Source organism: Myotis yumanensis, unplaced genomic scaffold (assembly GCF_028538775.1).
Source record: "Myotis yumanensis isolate MYYU_CA2020_CCGP unplaced genomic scaffold, mMyoYum1.0.hap1 SCAF_3, whole genome shotgun sequence".
NCBI classification, from domain to species: domain Eukaryota; kingdom Metazoa; phylum Chordata; class Mammalia; order Chiroptera; family Vespertilionidae; genus Myotis; species Myotis yumanensis.
This window is the reverse complement of record NW_027223754.1, coordinates 81674982-81700623: the sequence shown is the minus strand read 5'-3', so window position 1 is coordinate 81700623 and position 25642 is coordinate 81674982. Positions and strand designations below refer to the sequence as shown.

The 25642-nt window shown below is 40.2% G+C and overlaps 1 protein-coding gene across 15 annotated transcripts in view; it reads right to left on the bottom strand.

Moving 5' to 3' along the window:
- NAA16 (N-alpha-acetyltransferase 16, NatA auxiliary subunit) overlaps positions 1-25642 on the bottom strand; it is a 96851-nt gene that overhangs the window by 42052 nt on the left and 29157 nt on the right. For 12 of the 15 annotated variants that reach the window (XR_011470767.1, XM_070408990.1, XM_070408992.1 and 9 more), the window contains 3 exons: positions 21911-22064; positions 15230-15349; positions 11331-11426 (listed from right to left, as the gene is read on the bottom strand). The exons of 1 other annotated variant lie outside the window; for it this stretch is intronic. Coding sequence is in view for 13 of the 14 variants with exons in the window: in XM_070408990.1 (XP_070265091.1) it covers positions 11331-11426; positions 15230-15349; positions 21911-22064 (370 nt within the window). In the remaining variant the exon portion in view is untranslated. Of the gene's footprint in view, positions 1-10143; positions 10754-11330; positions 11427-15229; positions 15350-21910; positions 22065-25642 lie in introns of those variants that run through there. 2 more of the 15 variants (XM_070409002.1, XM_070408995.1) reach the window with 2 other exon arrangements.

Sequence of the window (25642 nt, the reverse complement as noted above, 5' to 3'; positions counted from 1 at the left end):
CCCTGAAAGAATTTAGAGCCAAGATCCTTGAGGTAATATATTAGGCAATAAGACAGACATGAGCAGAGCAAGGATGATGGACCAACCGGTGCTACCAGATGTAATTAAATCTTTCCACCTCTACATATATGAGACAAGGGGCATAGCAAAAGGTGTTCTCACCCAAAGTCTTGGGCCTTGGAAAAGACCAACGCCTACCTGTCCAAGAGACTCGACCCCGTTGCATTTGGTTGACCTACTTGCCTCTGGGTGGTAGCAGGCACAACTACACTTGTCAAAGAAGCAGACAAGTTAACCCTAGGGCAGGGACTAACCCTATCCACCCCACATGTGGTTGAGGCTTTACTCCGGAGCACGCCGGAGCGCTGGATGTCAAACACTCAGTTTCACGCTCCTCTACTCGACCAGCCCACATCAGGTTCCACAAGACTCTCACCATCAACCCTGCCAGCCTCCTCCCGGACGATGACCATGAAGAACCTTTGCATAACTGGTTGGAGATCGTCAACTTAGTACAGACAGCTGGCCCAGACCTCATTGACACCCCACTGACATCGCCAGATGAGGTATTGTTCACAGACGGGAACACTTTTGTCCAGGAAGGAATCAGGTATTCGGGGGTGGCGGTAGTTACTTTAGACCGAACCATCTGGTCTCAGGCACTGACTCGCAGGAGGTCAGCAAAGAAGGCCGAGTTAATTGCTCTTATTCAGGCTCTCCATTGGACAAGAGAAAAATCAGTAACGATTTATACTGATAGCAGGTACGCGTTTGCAACGGTTCACATCCACAGTACTATTTACAAGGAAAGGGGGACTCCCTAGAAGAAAAAGGGAACCAGGCCACAGATGAAGCAGCCCGGGAGGCTGCCCTAAAACCAGTGGGGCCTCTACAGATTCTAGTGACTCTTCCAGACCCTGACCTACCCACCTCACCAGCTTACACGTAATCACACTAAGCTTACAGAGCTTCTAAGAGATAAGTACTATATACCCAATCTAGAAAAGCTGAAATCCATAGTCAATCTTTACTCAAGTTCTTATAGGTTTTACAGTCCACCAAGAAAGCAGTCCAGAAGCACGTCAGAGACGCTCTACCTGTACCAACTTCTGATCCAGTCTATCCCTTCCAACCTGATGACTGTTTGGGTAAAGAAATTTACCACCCAAGGACTGACTCCTACGTGGAAAGGATCGTATACCAATATCCTGACCACACCCACAGCAGTAAAGGTCAATGGAATCCTGCCGTGGCTCCACCATACCCAACTCAAGGTGGCTAAAGCAAGAGAGAAAATCCAAAACTCTTCATCAGACCCACAAAAGCTGAGACTCTCGCATGTACTCCTGGTCCTCATTCTGCACCCCTATCTCATAAACTGGTTTACTAACTTTATTCAACAAAGAATTAATTCTATCAAGCTCATGGTCCTCAGGGGTCAATATAAATCCATCCCCAACAATTGCCCACAAGAGTCAATGATTTGACTCATGTATATAAAACCAGTGGGGAATGAAACATAGTAACCTCAATTTTGTAAAAACTGCTGTTTGAAATTTTAGCTCTGCTATTTTGGCTTTTGTAAACACTTGCTTGAATAATGGAGAAAATAAGTGCAACTATCTGACCTTGCAAGCAGCTCCGCTGATGTCCCTGGTTACTCCCATACTCCAGTTATCTGAAATGTACTATGCTCAAGTTACAGCTCAGGTTACAAGCTTCCTGCAAAATATCTACATAGGGCAAAGCCCTCGAAAGGTCCAGAAGTATAATTCCATATTTGAAAAACAAAGGACTGGGAGAATATAAAAAGGGAGGGCTTCCTTCATGTTTTTGCTCAGAATTTGAGAAGCAATATTCCTGAGCCCGCAAGCGAAATAAAAGACTCCAAAATTTGGCTTAATAAGGTGTCCTCTGTTTAGTTTGCTGATTTATAATATAACAATACCGGGAGAAACTGGACTGTTCGGCATCGGCGCAGGAACATGGAGGCGGCTTTTTTCCAGACGGAGGTGCTTGCAACAGTCATTGTTCCTGTGCTGGGGGGTCAATGTTCCAGTGCTAGGACCTCCGCGGTGAAGGGCTGACAGGCAGCTATTGCTGTTTGCTCCACCCTGGAGACTCCCTGAGACTCTGCCCTACCCAATTTACAACCCCATCCAAGCTGTGCTCAGCAGCTTTTGCATATGAATGGCCTGTCCTTTCTCAGCCTAAAACCTGTCAAACAAGCTGCAGCTGGGTCAGGGAGCCTCAAAGCTATTATAAGAAGGCCCAAGGCCGTACCAGCACCAGCCTGCCTTGCTTCACAGCTGGGCCTCATCTGGGTACTTCCAAACCCGATACAAAGAGGAGGAATCCGCAGATCTCTCTGTAGCTCCTGCTGGGTGGCCCCAGGAAGTGGCTGACTTTGAACCTCCTTGGAGATCCAAGAGCCAGTGTATCCAGTGGTCAGTGTGAGACCATACCAGATTACAACTCTTCATATCCATAAGTGACACACTCAAGGAGCAGAATCAGTGAGCACCAAAGCCCCACTGAAGCAAGTCCTGCCCCATAAAGGTGTCTCCTGCACAGCAGCTCTTCCATTGTAGACACAGCTGGTCCCCACAGCCAACTGGCCTGGAGGTCAATTCCTCCCAGTGATACCAACAGCAATCAAGGCTCAACTACAAGACTGTACACACAGCCCATAAAGGGGTGCACCAAGAGTGTCCACCTCAGGTGACTGGGGAAGCTGAGCCACTGGGCCCTATAGGACACCTACTACACAAGGCCACTCTACCAACTCAAGGAGACTTAGCAGCTAACCAATACATAGAAACAAACATAGGGAAGCAGCCAAAATGCGGAGACAAAGAAACATGTAACAAATGAAAGAAATGGAGGAAAGCAAACTATTGAGTATAGAGTTTAAAACCACAGTTACACGGTTACTCAAGAATCTTCTAGAAACCTCTAAGGAACTTAGTGAGAATGACAAAAATATGGAAAAGGAACAGTCAGATATTATGTATACACTGATTGAAATAAAGAATAAAATACAGAGATCCAACAGTAGACTAGAGGATACCAAGAATCAAGTCAAAGATTTGAAATATGAGGAAGCAAAAAACACCCAACCAGAAGAGCAAAAAGAAAAAAGAATCCAAAAATATGAAGATAGTGTAAGGAGCCTGTGGGACAACCTCAAGTGTACCAACATCTGAACTGCGGGGGTACCAGAAGAAGAGAGCGAGCAAGATATTGAAAACCTATTTGAAGAAATAATGACAGAAAACTTTCCCCCCTACCTGGTGAAAGAAATAGACTTACAAGTCCAGGAAGTGCAGAGAACCCCAAACAAGAGGAATCCAAAGAGGACCACACCAAGACACATCATAATTAAAATGCCAAGGGCAAAATACAAAGAGAGAATCTTAAAAGCAGCAAGAGAAAAACAGTTAGTTACCTACAAGGGAGAACCCATAGGACTGTCAGCTGATTTCTCAACAGAAACTATGCAGGCCAGAAGGGAGTGGCAAGAAATATTCAAAGTGATGAATAGCAAGAACCTACAGCCAAGATTACTCTACCCAGCAAAGCTATCATTTAGAATTGAAGGTCAAATAAAGAGCTTCACAGACAAAAAAAAACCTAACAGAGTTCATCACTTAGCAAACCAATATTATATGAAATGCTGAAGGGTGTTCTTTAAGAAGAAAAAGGTAAAGATAAAAAACAATGAACAAAGTGACAACAAATACAAATCTATCAACAAGTTAATCTAAAAAGCAAGTGAATAAAAAATCTGATGAACAGAATAAACTGGTGAATCTAATAGAATCAGGGGCATAGAAATGGAGCAGACTGACAATTCTCGGGGGTGTGAGGGGCTGCGGGAAGAGATTGGACAAAGATCTTATATGCATGTATGCAGTATCTATAGACGCGGACAGTGGGTTGGTGAGGGCCTGGGGTGGGGTGGGAACTGGGCTGGGTGGAGGGGAACTTTTGGGGGGAAGAAGAGGGACATCTGTAATAATCTGAACAATAAAGATTTAAAAAAAACGAACACAAGTATGTCATGAATGGTTTAACCGAAAGTAAGATTTAAAAAATTGAACTCTTAAGAGGTTTCTTTACGAATCACACTTTAAAAAAAAGCACCAACCTGAAGTGGTTATTTCCATTTGTTATGACCAATAGTGCTAAACAAAATACGTATACTCATTATAATTAAATGTCATAAAATATAAAAGAGAAATTTAAATTTTACTGAGTGGAAAATTTATCAAATGTAAAAACATACAACATTTGTTAACTTGAATTAGTATAAATACTGTTTTCAGATTATCACTAATCTTTTATTTGATCAAATACAAAGCATAGGTCTTTTGAAAATCACAGATTACCATGACAACACAAAATTTCTCTTTGGGTTAAATAAACATCATTACTTCCTTAAAAATCAAAAGTAATTTCAGAGATCAAATCTTTCCAGCATGTCCTCTGATATAAAGCAAAAGTTAACAATATTGTATTGTAGTAGACAGAGATGTTGTTGCTTACAGGAATATTAACCTCCTCTTATTTTGTATGACTTTGCACAAATAACTTGCCCACTAAAAACCTAACTTTCTCCACTGCAAAATGAGTGTACCACCACCACTAACTAGCCTCAAGAGTACTCTTGTATGGTTCAAACAAGATAATAAGTATATAACAGTAAGCAGTGTGTATGACATATAGTAATCAATAAATGTTGTCTATCATTATATGCCTTGATATCTGACAGCTATTGTATTTATATGGTTAATAATTTTTTCTATATTTGCTATCACCTATTGAAAAAACAAGCATTTTATCTTCATGTCAGAGACTACTCTAAACTCCACTTCTTGGTTAAATTTCTCAGTCTATGCATATTATACTGGCAGATTTTATTTAAAACTAAAGGCCCAGTGCACAAATTTGTGCAAAGGTGGGGTCCAGGTGGCCCACCCCAATCAGGGCTGATTGGGCCCGGACAGCTGGGAGATGGGGACGCAGGAGGTTGGTGGGTTGGCCCCGCCCCCAATTGGGATGGGGCCAATCGGGGGCGGGGCTGGCAGGGGGAGGAGCCACAGGTGGTTGGCCGGCCCTGCCCCCTGGTTGTACTCCCAGTCAAGGGGACAATTTGCATACTAACCTTTTATTATATAGGATACTGTAATATACTCAACTCCCAATCATCCTCAATATTCAAAGCCTCTTTCCCCACTAAACTGTTATTTACCTATTCAGCTATGAGAAAAAAATGAGGATGCTCTTATGTGCTCAAAGAGAACTAAACTCCAGATACAGAGTTAAGCGGGAGAAAAAAGAAAAAAAAAAAAAAAAAACAAGAGCAGAGCATTCTATGTTTGCTATCACTTTTGTACAAAAGGAGAGAAAAAAAAGCTATAAATCAACTTGCCAAACATATTTTTGTTTGTATATGCACAATGTATTTCTAGTGGTATACTGGTAACAATGGTTGTCTCTAGGGAAGTAAACTTGGTAGCCAGAGGACAGAGACATTTTTGTATCCTTTTATTTGAAACTGTATGAATTTATCATCCAAACAAGAAGCCTACACACAGCTACTTAATTACTCAGTCACATAGTATATCCAAAAATTACTATTACCCATCTCATAATTTTTTGCTTTAGGTATAAGAAAAACTTTCAACAAAATAATCTCCTTTTTTCCTAGTTATTTTTAAATAACTTGTTAGTGCCCCCAGTCTTTCTTTTGTGGGGGAAAAACAGCCATCAGTCATGGGCCTGTTTAGTACTATAGCTTACAAACAATCTGATTACATAGATGCTATGCCAATTCTCTCTAGATATATAGCATAGATCCCCATAAATATTGATGTCTCCAAAACCACTATTACAATGATTAACATGAACATCAATATCAGTCTGTATCCGAATCACTGAAAAGTTATCCTATCTAATAATAGACAAACATGGTAATTAACCATTCCTCCACTACGCTTCCCATTGGCTAATCAGGGCGATATGCAAATTAACTGCCAACCAAGATGGCGGCCGGCAGCCAGGCAGCTGAAGCAAACAGGAGGCTTGCTTGCTCCAGTGATGGAGGAAGCCAAGGTTCCCCACCTGCTGCGGCCCAGCTCTGGGCTGCACTCTAAGCAACAATGTTGTAATTATAAAAGCTAAACAAACCCAGAAACCTGCTTTCAGCCAGCTGGCCAGGAGCTAAAGCCGCAACAAAGTTTCAATTACAGAAGGTAAATAAATCGAGAATAAAAGAAAAAAAGGAGAGACTGGGAGATTCAGTTGCAGGCTTGGACCTCCTGAAAAAGGCCCTCAGCCTCTCATCCAGACTGGCCAGGCACCCCAGTGGGGACACCCACCCTAAAGGGGGTGTGGCCAGCCTGAAAACAGCCCTCAGCCCCTCATCCCCTCATCCAGGCTGGCCAGGCACTCCAGTGGGGACCCCCAGCCTAAAGAGGGTGCAGGCAACCTGAAAACAGCCATCAGCCCCTCATCCAGGCTGGCCAGGCACCCAGTGGGGACCCCCACCTTAAAGGGGGTGCAGGCAGCCTGAGAACAGCCATCAGCCCCTCATCCAGGCTGGCCAGGCACCCCAGTAGGGACCCCCAACCTGAAGGGGGTGTGAACCAGCCTGAAAACAGCCATCAGCCCCTCATCCAGGCTGGCCAGGCACCTAAGCGGGACCCCCAGCCTGATCCAGGACACCATTCAGGGCAAACCAGCCGGCCCCCACCCGTGCACCAGGCCTCTATCCTATATTGTAAAAGGGTAATATGCAAACTGACCCTAACAGCAGAAAGACTGGGAATGACTGGTCACTATGACACACACTGACCACCAGGGGGCAGACGCTCAATGAAGGAGCTGCCCTCTGGTGGTCAGTGAGCTCCCACATGGAGGAGCTCTGCTCAGCCACAAGCCAGGCTGATGGCTGCCAGTACAGCAGTGGTGGTGGGAGCCTCTCCTGCCTCCTCAGCAGCGCTAGGGATGTCTGACTGCAGCTTAGGTCTGCTTCCCGCTGGCAAGTGGACATCTCCCAAGGGCTGCCGGGCTGCCAGAGGGATGTCTGATTGCCAGCTTAGGCCCAATCCCCTGAGGAGCAGGCCTCAGCCAGCAGATGGTCATCCCCCGAGGGGTCCCAGACTGTGAGAGGTCACAGGCTGGGCTGAGGGACCTCCCCTTCCACCCCCGAGTGCACAAATTTTTGTGCACCAGGCCTTTAGTCTATATATATATAAAAGGCTAATATGCAAATTGACCCCTCAGGAGTTCAACTGGGAGACCACGAGTTCAATTGCTCGCTATGATGTGCGCTGACCACTAGGGGGCGGCACGGAACGAAGGAAGGCCCCGGCCGGCAGCCGGAAGGCCCCGATCGGCCCTGATCGCTGGCCAGGCCTAGGGACCCTACGCGTGCACAAATTTCGTCCACTGGGCCTCTAGTTCTAAATAATGGAGCATGTTCTCACTACTAAATAGAAAATAATTATGTGACCAGATGGAGGTGTTAGCTAACACTACAGTAGTAATATTGCAACATAAAAATGTATCAAATCAATAATTCTACACCTTAAACTTCTACAATGTTATATACCAATTATGTCTCTAATAAATAAATAAATGAAACAAAAATAAGTAATAGAGCAACATTTGACTAGCATTCTATGTTTAAACTCTTGATTATCTCCTCAGCTCTCCCAACCTTGGCCAGTAAAGACTAATAAAACATGATGAACTAAACTAATTACTTTGAAAAGTAGCTATATCCCATTATTTTCACCACACTTAAAATTTTAGGCTAGTAAAAAACCCCAGGAATTCTGCCGTGTTCATTATTCTGTATGTACTAAGCCTTCATATTTAAAAACTGGAACGCCTTTTTCAAAAGTTTCACCTTGCATTCTCTCTTTTTTTTATGACTATCATTATTGATTTGAGAGAAGAAGGGAGAGGGAGAGAGAGATAGAAACATCAATGATGAGAGAAAATCATTTTTTTAATATATATTTTATTGATTTTTAACAGAGGAAGGGAGAGGGATAGAGAGTTAGAAACATCGATGAGAGAGAAACATCGATCAGCTGCCTCCTGCACACCTCCTACTGGGGATGTGCCCGCAACCAAGGTACATGCCTTTGACCGGAATCGAACCTGAGACCTTTCAGTCCACAGGCCGACGCTCTATCTACTGAGCCAAACCAGTCAGGGCTCACCTTACATTCTTAAGTCCCATAATGTTTTTTAGAAAAGCTCTTACTTGTTTTTGATAATGTGAGATGCTTTTCTTAAAAATGTTTCACATAAAAATTTTTCTAGAAAGGCAAAAATACTTCATGAAGAATTCAGCTTTTGCACAGGTACAATTAAAGTATGTGAACAATTTTATATATGTTCTCCAGAGCTTCATAAACACATGTATGCTATAACCTCACAGTGACAATTACCTTTGAAGCCCTTGCCAATCAGTCCCCTTAATTAAGATCTATCTTGTAAAACTATCCTTTTAGCATTTCAAAGAGAGACTGTCTCAGAGAATACATGATGATTCTACTTTAACCTAAACAGCACTTCACAATTAACAGTTGGTTCCAGACTATCTTTCAATAAAAAACATTTCCTATCATATACTGAGAGCTTTTAGCAAATGTTATTGAAAATGAAAATAAATCTAGGCAGTGTAAATTTTAAGCCCATGTTCCACAGAGGAATAACAGAATTAAGAAATCTTGTTTGTAATCTTAAAATTCTGTTTTCTTTCTTTACATAAGAGGTGAATGCATCTGAAAGTTCCTAACTAACGCAATGTAACCACTTGCATTGTGAAACATAAGGCGAACCCTGAAATTGATTTTTTAAAAAGAAAGACAGAAGCCCTGGCTGGTGTGACTCATTTGGTTGGGCATCATCCTGTGCTCCCAGTCAGGGAACATGCCTGGGTACGGGCTACATCCATCCCTGGTAGGGACATGCAGGAGACAGCCGATTGATTTCGCTCTCACATCAATGTTTCTCTCTCTCTCCCTCTCCTTTCCCCTCTCTGAAAAATCAATAAAAATATAAAATAAAATTTAAAAAAAGAAACCAGATAAAAACAGCCATCTATGGGATAGTTTCATTTAAATGAAACATCCATAACAGGCAAATACGTAAGTAAAGAAAGTAGATCAGTGGTTACCTGGTGTTGGGGTAGGATTGGCACGAAAGGGAGGCAGAGGGGGGTTTAAAGGTGTGGGTGGGAGTGACTGTTAATGGGTACAGATTTCTTTCTGGTGTGAAGAAAATTTTCTGAAACCAGATAGTGACAATGGTTGCACAACTCCATGAATATAATAAAACACTAAGTTGCACACTTTAAAAAGTGAATTTTATGGTATATGAATTCTATTTCAAAAAGGTGTTTGGGGCTGGCCGGCATGGCTTAGTGGTTGAGCATCCACTTATGAACCAGGAGGTCATGGTTTCATTCCCGGTCAGAGCACATGCCTGGATTGTGGGTTCGATCCCCAGTGTGGGATGTCAAGGAGGCAGCTGGTCAATGATTCTCTCTCATCATTGATGTTTCTCTTTCTCCCTTCCATCCTGAAAATCATATTTTTTTTTTTAAAAAAGCTATTTTGTTTTGTTTTTGAAGGAGATACAGAAATGTGAGCCCAAGCTCCATCTTCCATAAAACATTTTATTAGGAAAATGCTCCTCCCTGCACAGTATACAGCATCTTGGAAATTCACAATGCATACATTGTAAGTTCTAAGTCCTATAGAAACCTGACTGCTTTGTTTAACCCAGTTTCCCAAACTCACTTGACTGAAGAACATCCCAATACACCAGCACTCCCCCCACCCCCCACAAAGCCTACTAATATCCACTTGGACTTAATGTTCCTTGGAAAACATTAGGAAAATTTGCTCTCAGTATGTTACAAATACAAAATTAAAAAGAGTATTAGAAGAATATTATTTATCATTTGTGGAACTGAAATGTACTAGTGGAAATATTTTAATATATTGATGTCTACTGTCTAAACCAATACATTTCTAAGAAACATTTCATATATTTTGTAAGTCAGTCAACTAAAATGCTTTTAATTTCATGAATTTTTTATTTATTTATTTTATTTTTTAATGAATTTTTTAATAAAAATAAAATTATAGCCCAATTATTTAAACAAATATTTCCACTATAAAGTAGAATTCATTAGAAAATATATTCCCTCCTTACCCCATGCCTAGAATATGTTTAAGTTATATTAGCTTCCTAGGATCTGGCTTGTATCAAAAGACATGCCAGAAGTTCCAATAAATAACTCATAACCTATAACACTTCCACTAAAAATAAAGATGACATTTTAAAAAGGCAAATTTTTCTATAAAGTCATCAAAAAGATATCAACTATGTAGAGCTAATGTACTTTTTACCTCCTATACAGCCCAAATGTGAATGAGTTTAGCTACATGCAACAACCTGAATCAAGGTCACTAATATACTATCTATATTATAAAGTCCCAGTGGCCCTAACAACGTAACAACCAAAGACCGGTCACCAGGGGGCTGCATACACAGTGCGGCAAGGCACGCGTGGGTAGGCAGAGCTGCGTGAGGGGAGAGGTGCGCGCGGGTGGGCGGGGACTTGACTCTGGGTCCCGTGGCGTGGCGGGACTTGAGGGAGTCCCACAGCATGACGGGGTATGGGGTCCCCGGTGTCGCGCAATTTCATGCGCTGCGTCACTAGCTGTTCAATAAAAGCAAATCACAGAATACAAACCATCGTACTTCAATTTATAGTAAGTACAAAAGCAGGGCTTTTGGAGGATTTTGTTTCTGGGCATATAAAATATATAGAGCTCTATAAAAACAATGGCATGATAAAACCAACTTTCAGGAAAGAGGTCAAATCTGAGGAAAGAAGACCTTCAGTAGGAATGGTGATATTCTTATCTTGAACACGGTGGGTACAAAGCTCACAATTCTTTCTTTGAATTTATCTTCTGAAATTATCCAAAACTTCAAAATTTCTACCACTTAAATCATAACACCTCATATAAAATTTGTCATCAACTCCAGGGAATTTCATTTACCTTCTAAAATGGCATTTAATTTTTAAAGTCACATAAGAAAAATAATTTTATATAATTTCTGATACATAAAACCTACATATAGCTATATGCTGTACACTCTTATTAACAAATGCATAATACATTCATAACTGACCACTCCCACCCCCAAGAATGGTACAGATGTAAAATGTAAATAGTGCTGAGTAATTTTAACAAATAATTATTAGTGTTACAAAGATATCCTAATATTACCTGGGACAAGATTCAAAGGCAATCTTCTAGGTGAAATTGCTCTGGGGTGCTGCTTACTAATTTCTTCATAAATCTGAAGCCTCTCCTCTAAAGTGCCTATTATCAATAAATATGTGTGAGATTCAAAGCATCAAAACTTGTATCTATCATAAAACACTAATAAACTTTAAAAATTATAAGATTAAATTAAAAATATTAAAGCTACTCTCAATTTTTGTAAGAATGACATTAAAAAGTATGTGGTGGTGAAATAATGTAATTAGTAAATAACCATTTTAAACCCAATCTCTGAAGAAATCCAAAACTTCATTTAGTAAAACAGATTGTATATGCAACTCAAATCATATACACACAAGATGCAAATACTTAAGATAAACTACATTTGCCTTGTATTCCTTAGTGTACATCCCATGAAAAAGAAAACATTCCTTTATAACAGAGATTTTAAATCAGAGTGCAACAAGAGGCACACTAGTGTGCCGCAAGAATTTTTAAAACATGCAATACCTGACTATTTAGTCAGGGGCACTGACCTATTTTTCCTTAGATTGTCAAATAGAAAAATGACAATAGCCAACACAATAGCCGTCCAATATGAATGAATCAAAATTATACCTATTTTTTTGGTCAAATTGGCAAAAAATATAATCTATGTTTTGTGTGCCACAGATTTTTAGTAATTATGTGTGCCACGAGATGAAAAAGGTTGAAAATCGCTGCTTTATAACATCTTACATGAACTCACTAGCCCACAGAAGTCTACTAGTATAACATCCATTGATTAGGCTTAAGAGAAGCAACAGTTTTAAGATCTTGAATGCAAATGTTTTGTATGTAAAAAGAACTAAATTTCTAAGGCAGCCTTGACACTTAAAATGTTCAATGAAACTCCATTATAAAGAAACCCATTAGTACAGATTATTTAAAGTAGTAATATAATTCCTCCCAAAACAATGATATACTTCTAATAATATTATAAAATATACTTCTAATAGAAAGTTGTATCTTCCCTCCCAAGACCACCTAATTTTATAGTACTAAAGAGAGGCTATACATCTAATATAATCTATATCAGGGGTCCTCAAACTACGGCCCGCGAGTCACATGCAAATACAAATATTGTATTTGTTCCCGTTTTGTTTTTTTACTTCAAAATAAGATATGTGCAGTGTGCATAGGAATTTGTTCATAGTTTTTTTTTAAACTATAGTCCAGCCCTCCAACAGTCTGAGGGACAGTGAACTGGCCCCCTGTTTAAAAAGTTTGAGGACCCCTGATCTATATGATACTCTACAACAAAAATTTGCAGGTTATAATCTGTATCTGGTTTGTTATTCTAAAACAATATCCTGCATAATTTACAAAGGTAGATTGCATGCATTATTTTACATAAACAATAAGTCAACTGACAGCAGAATTTTCAGAAAAAGCAAACAAACCTCTTTTAAACTATAAGATTTAAGGGGATTTTAATTCAGACCACAGAAATACAATTATTTTAAGAATAACTCTTAGTGGTAGTAATCAAAGTATTTCCATAATAAATGTAGTTTTCACAATCATGACTATAAACACTGTATTTGTTTGCTTTTTTTTAAGACTTCTTCATTCCCCCAATAATATGTTTTGGAGCTCCAATGTGGCTAGATTTTTGGAACTGGGATATGTGAAAAATAATTTTTAGATTCTGTTAACGATTTGGAGACTTCATGAAATATCAAGCACCCTTCCACTAAAATTCACATAAAGACTATTGCGGGCTTTTTGTTTGTTTGTTTGTATTTTTAAAAAGCAGTTCTTATAAGTAGGCCTAATGTTAGAAAATGATAAAAGTAATGCAACTATGACTTTTCTTTAAACTACCAGTTACTGACATGTAGTTAATAATACAGATTATTTAAAACTACAGATTATTTACATGTTTTAGTAAAATGAATATAATATATTCTGTATTTCAGAATCCATACTTAATCTAAAATGTCTTGATTATAAAACTAATTGCATTACTTTATCTTTTTAGGTAGGCATTTATCTTTTAGACAAGGTGATGGAAATGGCTGATGGGATTGAAGTGGAAGACCTGCCACAATTTACTACCAGAAGTGAGTTAATGAAAAAGCATCAAAGCTAAGACAGAAGATCCATCACATTTTCATTATCAGCTACAGGCTAGAAAGGAAGAATGTGACTTTGACCACAGAAGCTCTCTTACGACTCCTGGTAGTACCAACATGCAGGAAAGAGGCAGTTGAAATGAAAGTAGCATTTTAAAAGGTCTCATTCTTCCAGTAGCTATCATAGTAAAAGTATGCATGGATATTTATGTATTTATGAATCATGCCTTTTGATTTTGTTTCTGAATATCAAACTTTTTGTTAAAATGCATATTTTTTTATGTTGATGTAATAATGGCAGGTAATGGATTTTACACTTTGGATTTCTCAACAATGTACCTTTAAGTGTGAAAAAAAAAAAAAAAAGTCATAGTTATCTCACATTTCTAACTTTCAGACATGTCTTCTGTCCTATTTTTAATAAAAATAATAAAAAAACCAGATTGAACTAGCCAATATTTAAATTTCCATCATTTTTTAAGAAACATTTAAAAATACTTTAGTAATTGTGACATTAAATTTTAAATACAAGCAGAAAACCTGAATTAATTTATAAAAATGATTAGGACGTAACAAACTTTTCTCATGGTTCATACTACTATAAATGAATATGGGTAGCTGCCTATTTACTCTAGTTATTAAATTTAAAAATTCTGCTCTTTCAACACCCCTGAACCATAGTTTCATAATTATTTCAGTCATATATCCATAAATAATAGGATTTTAGAAATTTTAATTGCTAACAACATTTAATTATGAAAATATTAGGGAAAATTTGAACTATGACTCTACATTTCTGAAAAGGGTCAAGGTTACATAATTTAAAAAGATGTGTAACATTTTACTCCACACAAATTAACCTAGTCTGAAATTCAGAGAACAATTTTCATGCCAATGTTATATACCATATACTCTCATCAAAATTTCTTTATCCCAATTTTTATTTAGAGATTGAGGATAACAGACCTCTAATTCTTTTTTTTAATACATTTTTATTGATTTCAGACAGAGAGGAAGGGAGAGGGGGAGAAAGACAGAAACGTCAATGACGAGAGAGAATCATTGATTGGCTTCCTCCTACAAGCCCCCTACTGGGGATCAAGCCCGCAACCTGGGCATGTGCCCTTGACAGGAATCGAACCTGGGACCCTTCAGTCTTCAGGCCAACGCTCTATCCACTGAGCCAAACCAGCCAGGGCAGACCTCTAATTCTTTAAAAATATTAAATAATTATGACACTTTCCAGAAAGAGAACACTCATTTCATTATCTTTCCCATCTCTCTAGTATAAATAGGTAACATTATCATTACCTGTACCTGTACACATTTATCACATAAGTATAAATATTTTAATTCATTTTCACTCCAATAATTTTCCTACATGGCAAAATGAATTCTAGGGCAAGAAATATATGTCTTCAAATATTATTACAATTTTACATTTTATTATACGTACTTCAAACAATAGTTAAAAGAAGGTAGAGCCCTAACCGGTTTGGCTCAATGGATAGAGCGTCAGCCTGCGGACTGAAAGGTCCCGGGTTCGATCCTGGTCAAGGGCATGTACCTTGGTTGCGGGCACATCCCCAGTAGGAGATGTGCAGGAGGCAGCTGATCGATGTTTCTCTCATCGATGTTTCTAACTCTCTATCCCTCCCCCTTCCTCTCTGTAAAAAGTCAATAAAGTATATATATAAAAAAAAATCAATAAAATATATTTAAAAATAAAAATAAAAAAATAAAATAAAAAATAAAAGAAGGTAGAAAAGAAAAATCAGTACATACTAAGTTGCAGAGCTTTTTCCAAACCTTCATAATAACACCAATTTTCCGCATTCCGATCAATCAGATTTTTGAATACTTCACTGGCTTCTTTTAATCTTCCCAATTTCAATAGCATTTCCCCTAAAATTAAGTTTAAAGTCACAATCATTTAACTTAAACATTAAATACCTTTCTGATCCCAGAGATTTCACTAAACATTATTAGTATAGTAAATATTTATGGAAGACAGGACTGTATGTGCCTCGCTCTGGCGCAGATTGCAGTTTATATAACTAAACATAGATTAATTTACAGCTTGCCTTCAGTAACGAACCTTCATTTACACATTCTACTAAACTAACACTAGAGGCCCAGTGCACGAATTCATGCATGGGTGGGGTCCCTCAGGCTGGCCTGCAATCGGGGCCAGGAGAGGGGCCACAGGAAGTTGGCTGGGAGAGGGGCCACAGAAGGTTGGCCAGCTGGGAGGATGGGCCATGGGAGATTGGCCAGCCAGGGGGAGGGACCACAGGAGGTTGGCTATGGGAGCGCACTGACCACCAGGGGGCAGCTCCTATGTTGAGTGTCTGTCCCTGGTGGTCAGTGCACGTCACAGCTACCAGCCAGTTGTCAGGTCGTCCAGTTGCTTAGGCTTTTATATATATAGGTTGCCAGCGCACGTCATATGTACCGGCCAGTCGGTCAGACTGCCAGTGCGTGTTATATGTACCGGCCAGTCGGTTGGTTGGACGTATGTATGGTCGGTCACTTAGCCTTTTATATATATAGATTCATTTTTGGCTCCCTACAATATCCCAAATATACATGTAGAATATTAATTTGTTAGTAAAAGTCTGCATTATGCGTATTTTATATACCCTTCATAAGACTAGAGGCCTGGTGCACGAATTCGTGCATGGGTGGGGGGGCTCTCAGCCTGGCCGGTGATCAAGGCCTATCAGGGGGCCAGCTAACTGGGGGCAGGGACCCCGGGATGTTGGCTGGCCAGTCCCCCAATTGGGGCCTATTGGGGGGGGGCTGGCCGGCAGGGGGGAGGGACCGTAGGAGGTTGGCCAACTGGGGTGGAGGAAGGACCGCAGGAGGTTGGCTGGTGGGGGGGAGGGGCCACAGGAGTGTGGCTGTGGGAGCACACTGACCACCAGGGGGCAGCTCCTGCTTTGAGCATCTGCCCCCTGGTGATCAGTGCACGTCATAGCAACCGGTTGACCGGTGGTAATGGTAGCTTAGGCTTTTATATATATAGACTAGAGGCCCGGTGCACAAAAATTTGTGCACTTGGGGGTGGAGGGTCCCTCAGCCCGGCCTGTGCCCTCTCGCAGTCTGGGACCCCTCGGGGGATGACCATCTGCTGGCTGAGGCCTGCTCCCTGGGGATGGCAATCAGACATCCCTCTGGCAGCCCGGCAGCCCTCGGGGGATGTCCACTTGCCAACAGGGAGCAGGCCTAAGCTGCAGTCTGACATCCTTAGCGCTGCTGAGGAGGCAGGAGAGGCTCCCACCACCACTGCTGTACTGGCAGCCATCAGCCTGGCTTGTGGCTGAGCAGAGCTCCTCCAGGTGGGAGCTCACTGACCACCAGAGGGCAGCTCCTTCATTGAGTGTCTGCCCCCTGGTGGTCAGTGTGCGTCATAGTGACCAGTCATTCCCAGTCTTTCTGCTGTTAGGGTCAGTTTGCATATTACCCTTTTACAATATAGGATAGAGGCCTGGTGCATGGGTGAGGGCCGGCTGGTTTGCCCTGAAGGGTGTCCCAGATCAGGGTGGGGGTCCCGCTGGGGTGCCTGGCCAGCCTGGATGAGGGGCTGATGGCTGTTTTCAGGCTGGACACACCCCCTTTAGGGTGGGGGTCCCCACTGGGGTGCCTGGTCAGTCTGGGTGAGGGGCTGAGGGCCATTTTCAGGCTGGCCAGAAACGGAAGCTCCCAGCCTCTCCTTTTTTTCTTTTTTTTTAATTCTGAGATTTATTTACCTTCTATAATTGAAACATTGTTGCCGTCACTGGTGCTCCCAGCTCTGAGGCCGCGGCCGGCTGAAAGCAGGTATCTGGGGTTTGTTTAGCTTCTATAATTGAAACTTTGTTGCTTTCGGGCTCAGAGCCCGGCCACGGCAGGCAGGGAACCTTGGCTTCCTCCATCACTGGAGCAAGCAAGCCTCCTGCTCGCTTCAGCTGCGTGGCTGCTGGCCGCCATCTTTGTTGGCAGTTAATTTGCATATCGCCCTGATTAGCCAATGGGAAGCGTAGCCGAGGTACGGTTAATTACCCTTTTTATCTTTTATTAGATAGGACTAGAGGCCCGGTGCACAAAAATTTGTACACTTGGGGGGGGGGGGGGTCCCCTCAGCCCGGCCTGTGCCCTCTCGCAGTCTGGGACCCCTCGGGGAATGTCCACCTGCTGGCTTAGGCCCGCTCCCCGGGGGAACAGGCCTAAGCTGGAAGTCAGACATCCCTCTGGCAGCCCAGCAGCCCTCGGGGGATGTCCACTTGCCAGCAGGGAGCAGGCCTAAGCTGCAGTCAGACATCCTTAGCACTGCTGAGGAGGTGGGAGCGGCTCCCGCCACCACCAATGTGCTGGCAGTTGTCAGCCTGGCTTGTGGCTGAGCAGAGCTCCCCTTGTGGGAGCACACTGACCACCAGGGGGCATCTCCTGAATTGAGTGTCTGCCCCCTGGTGGTCAGTGTGTGTCATAGTGACCAGTCATTCCCAGTCGTTAGGGTCAATTTGCATATTACCCTTTTATTATATAGGATAGAGGCCTGGTGCACAGGTGGGGGCCAGCTGGTTTGCCCTGAAGGATATCCCGGATCAGGGTGGGAGTCCTGCTGGGGTCCCTGGCCAGCCTGGGTGAGGGGCTGAGGCCATTTTCAGGCTGGCCACACCCCCTTCAGGGTGGGGGTCCCCACTGGGGTGCCTGGCCAGCCTGGGTGAGGGGCTGAGGGCTGTTTTCAGGCTGGCCACACCCCCAGACCCTCCTTGAGAGGAGGCCATGCAGGCTGGAAGCAGGTATCTGGGATTTATTTATCTTCTATAACTGAAACTTTGCAGCCTTGAGCGGAGCTCAGGTCCGGCAAGGGCAGGCGGGAAGTTTGACTTCTTCCATCACTGGGGCAACCCAAGCCTCCTGCTTGCTCCAGCTCCGTGGTCGCCGCCATCTTTGTGACTGAGTGAAGGTGTGATGGTTAATTTGCATATTGCTCTTTTATTAGATAGGATTGTAAATGAATTCTAATGAAATATCCCTATCTTTCTACTGCACAATTTAAATGTACTTTTCCTGATAAGTTCATATATTAAGCAATTCTTCATTCGATCCTCTTAATTTCCTTTCCAGGTCACTAAAATTTGAATCAACTTGTAAAAAGTAACACTAAACCCCACTTCACAGCAAGAAACCACACAAACCATGTTCACATGTCAGACACCTACAGGCAAACAGCCATCAGCCCCTCACCCAGACTAGCCAGGCACCCCAGCGGGACCCCCACCCTGATCCGGGACACCCTTCAGGGCGATGAAACTAGTACTCAATTTTTATGTGGCTTTTAAGAAGCCACACAAGTTGAAAGGCGGCATGGGGAATGAAGATCTAAACTTTTCAAACATAATAGAAAGCACACCTAGTCTAAGATAAACGGAAGATTCTCAAAAAGAAATATCTCAACTTCCCATCCCTAAAATTTCCCATTCCCCAAATAATCCACTTCAAACAAATAATCCTCTGAAATGTCTTTAAGTCATACTATTTCAGCTTTCATCATCTTAGAGAAGGCAGCATATAACAGTGGTTATTATATACTATTATTTTACTATTTATATATGATATATATTATTCAAGCTGCATGTTATTATACATTTGTCAAAACCAAGAGGGTATAGTAAAACTAACTAGATGTAATTACTAATGTTACCAATTTCTAGCTCTGAACAAGTTACAAACTTCCAATGTCCATTTCCTTGCCTCTAAAATATCAACTACCTTAATCCACTTTGTGATAATCAAAGGAAATAATTTACTTAAAATGGTTTAGCACAATGCCTGGCACAAAGTGATTACATGTAAACATTTGCTACTTAAAACTATAAACATGCCCCATTCCTCCAGAATTAACTTCTGGTCAGTCTAATTTTTACCCTGTTGACACTATTCTTCAAGTCCAAACATTTTATTATCTGCTACTACTATACGGTAAAGGTTATCACTATAGGATTATATGGGACAAATAAGTACACTTGCATTTTTTTAAAATAAAAATCTCTAACTTTAACAGTTCTTAAAATTATCTTACTATACTAAAGGATACAAAAGACATAATGTATAAATATCAAAATCTCTGGGCCTGCAAATTTCACTGAAAAAATAAAAATAACATATCCTGTCTCTATAAGCAATACAGAATATCGGCTTTATATTCAAATTGATGACCCCCAAATGACCCACATTACCAATATATGTTGCAATTTGCAGATTTTTTAAACCAGAATTGACCATACTATAGCATATCTACTTTTTAATCCCTGCATTCCCTACTAATGCTATAAGACAAAGACAGAGAAACAGAAAAAGCAACCTAAGAGTTGAGATTTAACCAGGAAATAGCAATACATCAGAACATAAAAATAATTGCCTTTTATTTTCTCCCATCAATTACAGGTAATAGAATAAGAAAGAAACCAGAATATTATTTAACCACATTTTACCAATAGTTTGAAAAATAGCATTGTAGTCAATATTGATATTAGTACTATTTACAATAAAAACTAAGTCAGTCAGTTGCTATATACTAACAAGTGTCAAGTATAGCAGTTAAAAGTAAGGGCTCATGAAAAGACATGAAGAAAACTTAAATGCATATTACTAAGTGAGAAAAGTCAATCTCAAAAGGCTACATACTCCATAATTTCAAATACATGACATTCTGGAAAAGGCATAACTATGGAGACAGTAAAAGGATCAGTGGTTGCCAGGGGTGGGGGCAAGGGGAAATGAATAGGGAGAGCACAGAGGATTTTTAGGGCGATGAAACTAGTACTCCATATGATACTATAACGGTGGCTGCATGTTATTATACATTTGTCAAAACCAAGAGAGTGTGCAACACCAAGAACTAACAGAAATGTAAACTTTATAGACTTCAGGTGGTAATGATGTGTTAATGTAGGTTCATTAATTGTAATACATAGCTCTAGCTGGTTTGACTTAGTGAATAGAGCATCAGCCTACAGACTGAAGGATCCTGGGTTCAATTCTGGTCAGGGGCACATGTCTAGGTTGCGGGCTCAATCCCCAGTAGGGGACGTGCAGGAGGCAGCCAATCAGTGATTTTCTCTCACCATTGATGTTTCTATCTCTCCTCTCGCTCCCTCTCCCATCCTCTCTGAAATCAATAAAAATATTTTTTAAAGTTAAAATGTACTTTAAAAAAATTATAATAAATATACCACTCTGGAGGGGGATATTGATAGTGGAGGAGACTCTGCATGAGTAGGGAAATACAGTATATGGGAAATCTCTGTACCTTCAACTTGATTTTGCTGTGAAACTAGAACTATTCTAAAAAATAAAGTCTTTAAAAAAAAACATTTTAGAATAAGGGCTCTGAAGCCAAAAAGATGTGCTTAGAAATTAACTCTACCTCCCTAGCCAGTTTAGCTCAGTGGATAGAGTGTAGGCCTGCAGACCAAAGGATCTTGAGTTCGATTCTGGTCAAGGGCACATACCTTGGTTGCAGGCTCCTCCCTGGCCTAGGCCCTGGTCAGGGTGCAAGCAGGAGGCAACCAATCGGTGTGTTTCTTTCACATCGATGTTTCTGTCTTTCCCTCTCTCTCCCACTCTCCCTAAAAATTAATGGAAAAATACCGAGTGAGGATTAACCAAAAAAAAAGGAAAGAAAGAAAAGAAATTAACTCTAGAACCTAAAAGGTGGGGTGACTCTGGACAACTCCTTAATATGTCTTAACCTTAGTTTCCTCAGCTATAAAATGGAGATAGTAAATAGTACCCATGTTAGATGTGCTAAAAATGTAAGTGTAATAAAGCAGTTTAAGCAATTACCATGCCCTAAAACACAGGAAAAGTAAATAAATGTTAGCTTTTATTAAGTTTTAAAAGTCCTACAACTATACTAACTTTAATTTTAAACTAATGATTTTAGTTGGACATTCTATTTAATACAGTATTAATGAAATGAGTAATTGATGAACAAAGTTTTGTTAAGAAAAAATGTGGCTAATCCTTTGATGAACGTTTTTAAGAAACTATCAGGACCCTGCCTTGATAATTAGCCCATAATGATACTTGACTTCCTGATAATCCCAGTATCAATTATTATTCTCATTATATTTTACTATACATAAATAGATACAAATAAAAATATAGATATACAGATATGGAGGGGTAAAATACAAAGGTAGTATAATGTTCTGCTTAAGAAAATGAAATCTGAAGTCAAATTTCTTGGCCTCATATACAGCACTATACCCAGCTTACCTAGCTGTGTGACTTCGGGCAAGTCACTTAACTCTCTGTTCCTCAGTCACCAACTCTAAAGTGAATATAACAACTACATCATCATAATAAGTGTATAGAATATTACCTAAAACATAAGTCTTATTTAAGTGTTAAGACAGAATAAAATATAGTTTTAGTTCTTTTCTTTAATTAAAAAGAAAAGGCAGGTCAACTAACCTTTAATTTCTTCCACTGAAAGTTTATCACATATTTGTTTCTCATATGTTTCTATATGTTCTAAAGATTCCTGAAATAGATCTGCTTCTCTCATCACTTGATTCTGGTATAATATCAGTTCACTATATTCATAGTCAATTTTGTTGAGAGGAACCTAAAAATAGAAAGGACCAAATTATCATGTTTATATAATTACATAAAGCAATTTCAGATCTTTAATTTCACTGCTTTCTAAGGAAAGCAATTCACATAGATTTAAAAAAGCAACCCGTGAACAATTATAAATAGAAGAGTAATTAATAGAAAAGATTAATACATTCTTTAAAATAAATACTAGTAAAGGGATAGGACTCTGGTATAGAGCAAATTGAACAGGTCCTATACACCCAAAAAAGTATAAAAATTGGTTAAAATCCTAAGGAATCTACATTAAAAAACTTACTAGAATTCATCAAGGAGTTAGGCAAGATGACAGAAAAAATCAATATACAAAATCAATTATATCTCTATATTATAGTAACAACCTGAAAATTAAATAATTTCATTCACAATAGCACCAAAAAGAACAAGATATTTAGGAATAAATTTAAGAAACAAGATCTAAACACCCTCCCCCCTCTCCCGTGGGTAGGGCTCAGTGGTTAAGCGTTGACCTATGAACCAGGAGGTCACGGTTTGATTTCTGGTCATGGCACATGCCAGGGTTTCGGGCTCGATCCCCGGAAGGGGCGTGCAGGAGGCAGTTTATCAATGATTCTCTCTCATCATTGATGTTTCTAACTCTCCCTCTCCCTTCCTCTCTGAAATAAATTTTAAAAATATTTTAAAGTAAAGAAATAAGATCTATATACTGAAGACTACAAAATATGCTGAGAAATTACAGACAAACCTAAATAAACGGTGAGATAGTACACTCCACAGTAATGGATCAGAATACTCAATGTTTTGATGGCAATTCCAAATTGATCTATAAATTCAATGCAATCCCTACCAAACTCACAGCAAGCCTTTTACAGAAATTTATAAGCTAATCCTAAAATTCAAATGGAAATAAAAAGAACCCTACATGGCCAAAAAAATTTGAAAAAGAACAAAGTAGGAGGACATGTGTTTCACATCTCAAACTTACTACAAAGCTACAAAAATCAATGCAGTGTGGCACTGGCACAAGGATACCCATACAGATCAGTGGAACAGAATAAAAGGTCCAAAAATAAGCTAGTATATTCTGGTCAACTGATTTTTTACAAAGGTGCTAAGGCAATTCAATGAAGGAAGAGTAGTTTTCTCACAAATAATAGTGGAACAATTAAATTAAGCATGCAAGAAAAGACCTTAGACTCATTCATACCATACACAAAAATTAACTTAAAATGGATCATACACCTAAATGTAAGCAATAAAGTATAAAAGAAATCTTAGAAGAATAGAAGAAATTCTTTGTGACCCCATGTATAAAAGAAAAAAATTAATAAATTGGACTTCCTCAAAATTAAAAAAAATTTTCTCCTTCAGAAGACACCATTAATAACATGAAAATACAAGCTACAGATTGGGAGAAAATATTTCCAAATAATATACCTGATAAGGAACTTGTATTAAGAATATATAAAGCACTCTTACAACTCAGTTGTAAGACAAATAACCCAATTTAAAAATGGGCACAAAATTTGAATAGATATCTCATCAAAGAAGAAATATAAATGGCTAATAAGAACATAATAAAATGGTCAATATCATTAGTTGTTAGGAAACTGTAACAGGAAATGAATAAGCTATACTTGTAGAAAACTACCCATATTAATCTTAGCAAATGTTAAACCCAGCTTGTTACTCTAACCTGATTTTTCTCAAAACGAGAGCTTACATGTTAAAAGGTTTTTTTTAGTATACTTCACAATCCAGCAGTTTCAGTTCCTGTGTGAACCTAAGGAGCAGCCTGACCTTCAAGGCTCTGGTTAATGCCAACTGCCCAGACACAGGAATTCACTGACAAAAAAAAAAACAGATGGCCAACTCAAGGATGCTGAGCTAAAAATCCATATCAGGACCAGCAAGGACACTGCCTGCATATCTACAGCCCCTCCCCCTGATCTCTGTTCTGCTTTCCTTCTCCCTCCTTTTAAAAACCTCTGGTGCAATAATATCTTAAGATGGGTTTTTGAGGATTGGGGAGAGTCCCCCATCTTCTCAAGATGCCAGCACCTGTCTCACAAGTTTGGCTTTCATTGCTGCAGGCAGAATTCAGATTTCAGTTACAATACATGAAAACATATACACATCCACTAAGATGACTATCATCAAAAAATCAGACAATAAAAAAAATTAGACAATAACTGGTGTTGGGGATGAGTAGAAATTGGAACCCTCATACATTATTGGAGGGAATACAAAATGCTTCAGGAAAACAATTGGGCAGTTTATTAAAAAGTTAAATGAAGCCCTGGCTGGTGTATTTCAGTGGTTACAGCGTCAGCCCAAGCAACAAAGAGTTGCAGGTTCAATCCCCGGCCCCAGTCAGGGAGCATGAAGGAAGCAATCAAAGTGTCTCTCTCACATCAGTATTTCTCTCTTTCTCTTTTTTCTCTCTCTCTCTCTCTCTTCCTCCACCCCCCTTTTCTCTTTCTCTCCCCTCCCTCCCTCCCTTTCACTCTCTCTTGCAGTTGTAAAAAAAAAAAGAACTCTTACCATTTGCAACAGCATGAATGGACCTAGAGAGCATTATGCTAAGCGAAATAAGCCAGTCAGAGAAAGGTAAGTATTACATGATCTCACTCATATGTGGAATCTAATGACCAACATAAAATGATGAACAAAAATAGACCCAGAGCCGAAACCGGTTTGGCTCAGTGGATAGAGCGTCGGCCTGCGGACTGAAAGGTCCCAGGTTCGATTCCGGTCAAGGGCATGTACCTGGGTTGCGGGCACATCTCCAGTAGGAGGTGTGCAGGAGGCAGCTGATCGATGTTTCTCTCTCATCGATGTTTCTAGCTCTCTATCTCTCTCCCTTCCTCTCTGTGAAAAATCAATAAAATATATTTTAAAAAAAAAAAATAGACCCAGAGACATAGAAACGTCAAACAGACTATCAAACCACAGAGGGAAGGCAGGAGAGAGTTGGGGGGGGGGGGGGGGGGGGGAATCAACCAATGAACTCATATGCATATATGCATAACTCAAGGACAGAGACGGTGGGTGGTGAAGGCTTGGGGGGGGGGCGGGCAATGAGGGGGAAAAAAGGGACATATGTAATACTCTCAACAATGAAGATTTATTTTTAAAAAATCAATTGAAAAAATATTCTCAGGTGAGGATTAACAACAACAAAAAATGTTATGGTACTTCCAGACATGGACTAAAGTGTAGTTATGAAAAAATAAGTATGCCCTTTATGTACTGAAAGGGAAGACACTCCCAAATAAATCAAGTGGAAAAATAACAGTGGCTCTAGTACAGGGGTGGGCAAACTTTTTGACTCGAGGGCCCCAATGGGTTCTTAACCTGGACCGGAGGACCAGAACAAAAGCATGGATGGAGTGTTTGTGTGAACTAATATAAATTCAAAGTAAACATCATTACATAAAAGGGTACGGTCTTTTTTTTTTTTTTTTAGTTTTATTCATTTCAAACGGGCCGGATCCGGCCCGCGGGCCGTAGTTTGCCCACGGCTGCTTATGTTACCATTTTTGTTATGCCCTAAACGGTTGGCTCAGTGGATAGAGCATTGGCCTG